The 9,090-nt window shown below is 40.8% G+C and overlaps 1 protein-coding gene across 1 annotated transcript; it reads left to right on the forward strand.

Annotated features, from left to right (window-relative positions):
- Positions 1 to 3,001: 3,001 nt before the first annotated feature.
- Positions 3,002 to 8,696, forward strand: LOC138635948 (bifunctional protein GlmU-like). Its single transcript, XM_069723687.1, has 3 exons — positions 3,002 to 3,058; positions 6,333 to 6,524; positions 7,078 to 8,696. The coding sequence occupies exons 1-3, from the start codon at positions 3,056 to 3,058 to the stop codon at positions 7,348 to 7,350; spliced, it is 468 nt and encodes a 155-aa protein (XP_069579788.1). The 5' UTR covers positions 3,002 to 3,055; the 3' UTR covers positions 7,351 to 8,696.
- The last annotated feature ends 394 nt before the right edge of the window (positions 8,697 to 9,090 follow it).

The following is a 9,090-nucleotide window of genomic DNA, read 5'->3' on the forward strand; positions in this document are numbered from 1 at the left end:
AGGTGTTGCACATAAGAAAAGGTAAATTAAAAAGGCTGGTTTAATAAAAATGTGTTTTAAAAAGTTATTTAAAAGAACACAATCCCCATCATTAACTAGATGCTAGGCATCCATAAGTAGTTTATTTTAGGGGCATGCCTGTTTGATTGACAGGCTTGTGGTGCAGTCAGGTTTGCTGTAGGTGGGCGGGGCATAGTATCATCGGGTACCAATCAGATCGAGTGAGATCCACCACCGCTGGCTCCTCCCCCAGCTCGTCCAAATATGGTCACTTTTGGCTGGACGGATGACATCACGGTTGGTTGTAGTCCGACAGAGAAGAGCCTCGGAGGAGTCTGGGGTTGATGAACGGCTCAACTAAACACCATCATCATGTTTATTATTGGAACCATGACCACGTGGGTTTTGTGGCTAAACCAAAAAGAGGACAACTTTATTTGGCGGTAGTTCAGGAAGTGCTGCGGTGGGTCGTATTAAAAGGGGGCGGGGCTGATGGTTGCCTGGTTGGAGGACTTGTTGGTCTTTTCATTGAGAGGAACTGATCTACGGATTCAGTCAGACACCATGATGTGGAGGATTCTGTGTTTGAGATTTGTTCATAAGATGCAAGAAATAATTTAGTTTTCATCCATTAAACGAAAAGCCAGTTTCATTAATCCGAACTGAGATAATAAATGTTGTATTTTATTTCATCTGCAGAGCTTCAGATCTGAACTCCTCAGTGAAGTCCTGCTGCTGGAAGCTGCAGGCTGTTGTCATGACTGTAACCTGAGAGTAATCAGGCCTCCGCGGGGGAAAACACGCCGAGCACCTCCACTCCACATAATCCCCCCCCCCCCCCCCGGGGGCCCCGCCACTGCCGCAGCCCTGATTTAATCTGCTCCTTATTACACGGAAAAATACAGACAAAACTCATCAGTGGATCATCCATGTGGCTGCGTGATGCTCTGTAAACCCCCCCTCCCCCTCCATAGTGACAGTGTTTTGGATTGTGAAAGTTTACTTTATTTGAAATTATAATCAGTATGGAGACATGTGACCTCTCGCTGTGTTTTTATTAATAAGGTCAACACATTTGGCATCTTTTAATCCAATTTCCACCAAATTTGGTACGTAACATATTGAAGTCCAGAAATGGTTTTTTTATCCCATTTTCTGTAATTTGTGGCCAAATTCTAACCAGCATAGATGATTTCAAATAAATGATCATAACTCGACTAAATTCTTCAACTCTGAAGGAAAATTATTTTTAGCAGCAGGTTGTGTTTGTTGCAGGAAGTAGACGGTTAAATTAATTCACATTTTGTAAAATTCTTCCTTGTATAAACAGCCAATAGGATCAGTGAGGATATCCATATTTTTCAGTATATTTTCTAAGTTTGTTTAAGACTTCCCTGTTTGCTGTTTATTTCTCCCCTTCTGGAGATTTTACATTTTTCAGTTAAATTCGACAATTTCACATCATTTTTCCACCCTCATTATTACCGTGTTTGGGTCAAAAATGGCCCCAAAAATTTGGAAAGCAGCTGAAGGAAGATAGTGAACAAAACAACATCCACAAATCCTATAAAACAAAAGTCACTGAGTCCAGCAGGGAACATAAGTCTTTTATTTTCATGCTCTTCTCGATGATGCGGATGAGATGTTTCCCAGAACGGTTTCTTATCACGATACAGGAAACCTTCATCTGTGTGCAGCAATGTGGGAGACGGAGTGAAACTGGGAGTCCATTTTCCGAACTACAGCGCCATCTAGAGGCAGAAACTAACAACTTGTTCTACCGCTGAAGTTTCATGGAGAAAAAGTTGTGAGATCCTGCAGGACTTTTCATTACCAGAGGAAAAATGTAAAGTAAGAGGTGACTATTTATAGTATTTTTCCATCAGGCAGATCATAAGAAAATATAATTACCCACAAATATAAGTAAAGATTTATATGTACCTATAATGCTGCTGTAGCGAAAGAATTTCCCCTTGTGGGATTAATAAAATATCTATCTATCTATCTATCTATCTATCTATCTATCTATCTATCTATCTATCTATCTATCTATCTATCTATCTATCTATCTATCTATTATCTATCTATCTATCTATCTATCTATCTATCTATCTATCTATCTATCTATCTATCTATCTATCGATTATCTATCTATTATCTATCTATCTATCTATCTATCTATCTATCTATCTATCTATCTATGGCAACTTTTTCCTTTTTGCAACTATTGAACTGGAGTTGCTCTCAATAAATTGAAATCAGTATTTAAAAATGTTTACAAGGATGATTCTGGTTTAATTGAATTGTTCGTCTCAGTACAAATTCACACTGAGCTGCTTGATAATGAGTCAATTGGGGAAAAAATGAATAATCATAATAGTTCAAACAAAGATGACAAACCTCAGACTGTCTGTAAACAATGTCACCGTGTAAATATTTTGTTTAACGTGATGAAACTTTTATTTCCAAAACCATTTCATGTTTTGATTCTTTTCTAAATCTGTTTTTTGATTGTCTGCAGATTTACACAGAAAACAACGATGCTTGAGATATTTACAGTCTTTCTGAGCTGGTTTGTTTCATGGATCTTCACCTTTCAGCCTGTTTTCACCTGGATTTTGTCTTTCAGGTCAGAGATTACTTCATTAGTGCCAGAGTTATAAAGTCTGAAAATATTATGGCTCATTTAGATCATTTTCGTTTTTAATTAACATTTTACAGCTTTATTGTAATTTATTTATTTGAGCAGTGTTTCTTCATTTTAATTTTTGGACTTTCTTTATAGATATATTTTCATTAATAAAAAAAAAAAAAAAGTACACAAGTCAAATATTTGAACATTTAAATTGATACACACTTTACACAGCAGCCCAACATGTTGCACTCTCTCGATCCACCAGCAGGGTGCAGTAAAAGACCAGAAATAAGAAAGCACATTCGTGGAAAACCCCAGGAAGTGATACGTTTTCTGCCTACTGCGCATGCTCAGTTCCAGACTAACTGTGACTGTCCTGGACGTGTGTTGAGTCTCTGAGGAGCTTCAGGCTGAAGCACGATGGTGAGTTTTCATTTCTTTACCTCTGATTTAGTTGCAGGCTGAAACCACAGCAGATACTACATGTTTCATTTAATAAAAGCTGTCGGCAGGTTTGTCTCCGTGACCTCCAAAAAATACGAAACTAACAGCTCACAGTTCCTACAGACTTATTTACATGAAGAACATCATCAAGCTTCTCCAAACTGCTGCCGCTCTACAGGCCAAAAACCTTAAAGTCCTTTTAGAAGGTTTCTTTCTCATTTCTGAAAAGTCAATCTGTCAGAATAATTTCAACTTTATTTCTTGAGGAAGTCTCATCCAGATCAATATTTATTTTTCCAAGAGAGACCTGAGAAACTTTCACCAGAACACAATCAGCAAACAACAACACACAACTACACAATAAATAGTCAATTATAAAAAAAAATTTTTTTAAAAACAGTCACAAGAATCCTAAAAATCATTAAATCCACATAATCCAGAATTTACAGCCCAAACGCTCGACGCACAAGTTCCCGACCGACCGTGATGTCACCGGTTGGTTTGTGAACCGAAGCCTCGCCCTCGGTATTTTGGTCGACGCCATCTTACTAAAAACGACGATTATTTTCAGATGGACCTCCAGAAAACTAAGAAGAAGGAGTGACTTTAGCTAACAACACCGAGAGAACTGATGGACACATTTTATTCACTTTGGATTTGATGAGAGAAGTTGAATGGGAGTCTATGGAGCCGGAGGCTTTTTGGAGCCGACCTCTAGTGGCACTCGCTGGGATTGCATTTCAAGGCACAGACCTCTCTGCAGTGAATTGTCAGGAAGTTGTAGAAGTTTTTAAAGGAAATCTGGTTCTTGAAAGTTAAATCCAATAAGTCCTTAGAACAACCAAACATGGCGGTCATTATTGGAGCTGAAGAGGGTTGCTGGTTCAATCCCTGGCTCATGAGCGTGAGGTAAACAAGTGAAGAGATGTGTGCTCCTCCCCTCCGACTGTTTTATTCTGAAAACTCTTTGTGGATCAACGTGAGCTCCGTTTATGTCAGGAGCACGTGACCCCCCCCCCCCCCCGCAGGGTCAGAGGTCAGGCTGCTGTTTGGTTAAGCCCCGTGATCCTGTTAAAGATCTGAATGGACCCCACACACACACACACACACACACACACACACACACACACACACACACACACACACACACACACACACACACACACACACACACACACACACACACACACACACACACACACACACACACACACACACACACACACACACACACACACACACACACACACACACACACACACACACACACACACACACACACACACTCACACACACTCACACACACACACACACACACACACACACACACACACACACACACACACACACACACACACACACACACACACACACACACACACACACACACACACACACACACACACACACACACACACACACACACACACACACACACACACACACACACACACACACACACACACACACACACACACACACACACACACACACACACACACACTCACACACACACACACACACACACACACACACACACACACACACACACACACACACACACACACACACACACTGACTGAACAAAACAAAAACTAGATTTCTGTCCAACCTGGAAAACACATCTGTGTTGCTTTCCAGCAGATTAAAAAACAAATCTCGGACTTGATAAAAGTTCAAAGAATCTGGTCAATTTCTTAAACTGTCCTCACACCGCTGAAAACAAACTCCTGAACTCGAGGGATATTCTAGATTTGAAGTTTAAGTTCTGAACTTGTGCCTTGCCCGACCTTCACAGACTTAAAAGTTGAATTTCCATGAAAGGAAAAACAGTCTTTGTGCTGATATTCTCATCAATTTGAGAGTTCGCAGGCGATTTTCGTACAAAACTAAGATTTCTTCTTAAACAACAAACTAAGCAAACTGATGGGAGGCCCTGAGGGGCTCGTTGGTGGAAGGTGATGCTTCAGCGTGGCCCCTCCCTCCAGACATCTATCAAACTTTTACAAACTTTACTTCTGGCTCTTCCTTCAAGTCGTGGTTTTGGAGCCGAAGCTCTTGAAATGTTGTTTTTCCAGCATGTTTTCCTTCTTCAGCGGCTGCAGGAAGAAGCACATCTTTACCGAAGTGACTGTTGACGAGCGAGAAGGAGATGAAACCACCCAGGAAACAAATATTAGAATTAAATTTGAATATTATAGTTTGATCAAATTTAAACATGCTACAAACAAACTACATGATATGATTTGGCCCTTTGAATAGACTTTTAATCATTCCATGATATCCTTGATCAGTGGGAACCTGGAAAAATGATCTTTGAGGTGGATTTTAGCTTTTATTTTCGCTGCTTTCCACCTGTGGAACAAACCTCCATGAATACCTGAGGTCTGCTTAACTGTCAGAAAACTTACATCAAACACTTAACATCATTTTTTTCTGCAGCTTTCCAGGAAATTAAAAAGTAACTCATTTTTATAATATTTTAAAAGCAATTTTAATGTACTTTTAATGTATTTCTTTGCCTCCATAAAGCACTTTGAATTTCCTTGTGGTGCAAAAATGGTGCTATATTAATATATATTAATAAAAGTGCCTAAAATAAAACTACTAAATTCTATCATCCTATTTTTGAGGTTGTAAGGAAAGTTGTAATTAGAGAACTCTAAACAGCTGTTTGGTAAAACATTTCTGGTATTTGAATAAATATAAATGTAAATGATGTTTGATTACAAGGCTGCGTTGCACTGCAAATGTCCCAGAAAGAGGACGCCGCCATGAGTTCCCTTTATTTAAAATGACTCAACTTCTTTTGTCTTTTCAAAGATAAATAATCATGTGATGCACCAAATGTACTGTGTTGTTGAGGTTGTTTCAAGGTAACTGCTCTATTTGTCTTTCTGACGTATTCAATATATTTTTCTGGACAAGTCTGGACATTAAATAAACACAAATTACAAAAGAAAAACTATAGTTAAGGTTTGATTTTTTGTTTTAGGAGTGGCTAGATTTGATTTAAAAAAAAATGATTTTGAAATTATTGATTGGAATTTAGAAAGAGTCTTTTTTTTGCATTTATTTAATAAGCACAAAAAATACAAACATAACAATCGCCTTCATAATTTTTTTTGTGTGTAATTGTATTTATATATAAATGATTTTATTTTACAAGATAAATTGAATGTATAAAAAAATAAATTAAAAAAAGCAAAAATACAAATACATGTAATTTGAATTTATTTGTATTGTTTTCCAGAGTTCAGCCGGAGCAGGGTCGTCCGTGCGGGTCCACGCGGTCCGGTTCGGCCCGGGTGAGGAGCTGCTGGGATCTCTGCAGGCTTTCGTGGAGGAGCGGCGACTCCGAGCGCCGTTCATCATCACCTGCGTGGGCAGCGTCACCAAGGCGACGCTGCGGCTGGCCAACGCCACGGCAACAAACACAAACGAGGTATTTGGCATCAGCGCTGAAGGCCTGAGGGGCGTTTGATGAAGTAGGTGAAAATAAGTTTTTATTCTGAATAACCCTCTGAAGCTCTTCTCAACTGACATGAGCACTGGAGCTTCTTTCAGTATGAACTCTGCTGGCACTTCATTTGTCAACGTACCAGTTTAAAGCAAAGAAAATTGACAAAATTACCTGTAAAGTTGTACAAAAAATATTATAGATGAGTTTGAGGTTGCATAAAATATCGTCTAACTTTGAAGGAATTTGGCCTTTAAATGTGATTCTGATTGGACCAGAAAATCATCCACGACAGACGCTTCAAACGTGGAAGCTTCACACACCGGGATTATTGACTGAATTCTTCAATTATGGCCACAATCATTTTTTATGCGGTGACAGTGACCTTTGACCCTTCAGCACCAAAATCAAACCAGTTCATCCTGGAGTCCAAGTGAATGTTTGTGCCAAATCTGAAGAAGTTTCCTGAAAGTGTTCCAGGACATTACGGCCCGATGTGATTATAAATCAGCTGGTCACCGTCCCGACTCCCCGCCAGGTGCTGCGCCTCAGCGGGCGGTTCGAGATCGTCTCCCTGGTCGGCACGCTCAACCCGGACGCCCACCTCCACGTCAGCCTGTCGGACGGCGCGGGCGGGACGGTCGGCGGTCACGTGCTCGGGGATCTGGAGGTGTTCACCACGGCCGAGGTGGTCGTCGGCGAGGCGGTCGACCTGCAGTTCGCCAGACGGACGGACGAGCGGACGGGTTTCCCCGAGCTGGAGGTTCGACCGCGGACGGACGAGTCGGCACGAGAGGGTCGGAGTTTCTAACCCATGTCGTTCTCACGCTTTGTTCACTTTAAACTTGTGTTCCAGTAATCGTGCTTTTAGCGAACAGTTGGCGTGCTCGCTGGTTCGTCGTGGAGCTGGAACGTTTGTTTTCTTCTGTTTCCTTCGTGATTTATTGATGAAAACAAAAACGATCTCCATCTTGCAGTAATTGACGCAAATTCAACCAACGTAGCGAGAGATTGCACATTTACAGCTTTATCTTTAAAAGGTCCAAAACACAAGGGTGCGTCGTCTTCAGGGGACGTCGTCTTCAGGGGACGACGCAGCCTCCAAACATTCCCCTCCAGTTGTCCTGAGTCTCAGCAGCCAATCAGATCAGCTCTGTGGGGGTCACATCTCTCTAATAGATGTTAAACTGAGCCGCGGCCTATCAGAGCCTCTGACCCCCGCCCCCACCCCTCCCCCAGTTGTGAAGAGACAAAGGAAGAACCCCCCTCCACCCCCTCCACCCTCCTCCTCCACCACCCCGACGGATTAGTTGTGACCTTGGCTCGGTGGTTGCCGGCGGCGTAAAGAAAGGAAGGCCTCCGTCGCGGGACGGACGGACGGACGGACGGACGGGCGGGAGTCTTCAGCCTTTTGATGGAATCCAGTTGACGGACTTTAATTGGACCTGATTCGTGTTTCTTCATCACACACGCTGCGGTTTATTAAGCGTGTATTAATCCGCCACAGCAAATAGTCCCCAACAAATGTTGAGCTGTTGTAAGAAATTACTGAGCATATAAAAAAGGAAATGAAATGTTTGATAGTTAGTTTTGGTGTATTTATTTAAATGAATTCCTTCTTTAAGAGGAGAATAACAGAAGCTTTATCCGCTGTGAGATGGAAGCACAAATAATTTGTGTATCGTTCATTCTTTTCGTATTCGAATCCAAAATTAGAAAATGGTTTGTTTTTCGGACTTTTAGTTTTTATGCTCAACTTTTAAAAAAGACTGAACTTGATTTTTATCATTAAATGTGTCAGATTTGTCTGACCTGAAAGTGACTGACTCGTTAGTTTGGTTTAGTTTTGCTTCCCTTGACAATCACTCACGGAGAGTTAAGAGGAGCGAACACGTAACTGGTCACGTCTTTAATTAAAGTCATTTGAGTTTTGGTTTGAGCGCGGCTGTGGTGTCAAACCAAAGTCGTCTACTTCAAACATACCGACGCACTGATTTACGATCCCTTTCCTTCACACGGTGTGTATTTGCTGCATATTTATAAAGAGCAACACAGAAATCTGTCGAAGATGGATTAAATATGAACATCAAGTTCGGTCCGCTGCCAATTTTCTCATTTTGTAGATTTTACTGTTCTAATGTTGCATTTTCAGTTGAATACAAAACGAACGAATGACACTTATTATAAATCCTCTTTCTGTCTGAAACCTTCATTTTATTATCACCTAATATAAAGTCGTAAACCTTCCGCAACTGAAATATTCCTAAAACCTAAAAATAGTCAAACCTGCTGAAGACTTCACGGTGTTAAAGAACTCGTACAATTTTAGAGATATTATCACTCTGGTTTTTCAGGATTGTTTAATTCATACAAACTGAACAAGAGCCAGAAGCCTGTTTACAAAAATGTTGTGCCTCCTATCTACTGCACTTTCTACAAATATCTGGGTGGGACAGGGGAAGGTGAGGATACATGACATTTCTTCTTTTGCTTTGCGTATTAACTTGATGGCGGTTCTGACTCCGACGGGTTGACTTGATGCTGTTTCTCC

Source organism: Brachyistius frenatus, unplaced genomic scaffold (genome assembly GCF_029030835.1).
Source record: "Brachyistius frenatus isolate BFR_SWC_R1_liver_20210118 unplaced genomic scaffold, ASM2903083v1 Contig_341, whole genome shotgun sequence".
Taxonomy (NCBI): Eukaryota; Metazoa; Chordata; class Actinopteri; family Embiotocidae; genus Brachyistius; species Brachyistius frenatus.

What these genes read in the sequence shown, in the direction of transcription:
- LOC138635948 (XM_069723687.1), top strand. An exon ending in CGGCAACAAACACAAACGAG is followed by an intron (nt 6,525 to 7,077) that starts GTATTTGGCATC and finishes ACTCCCCGCCAG; the next exon opens with GTGCTGCGCCTCAGCGGGCG.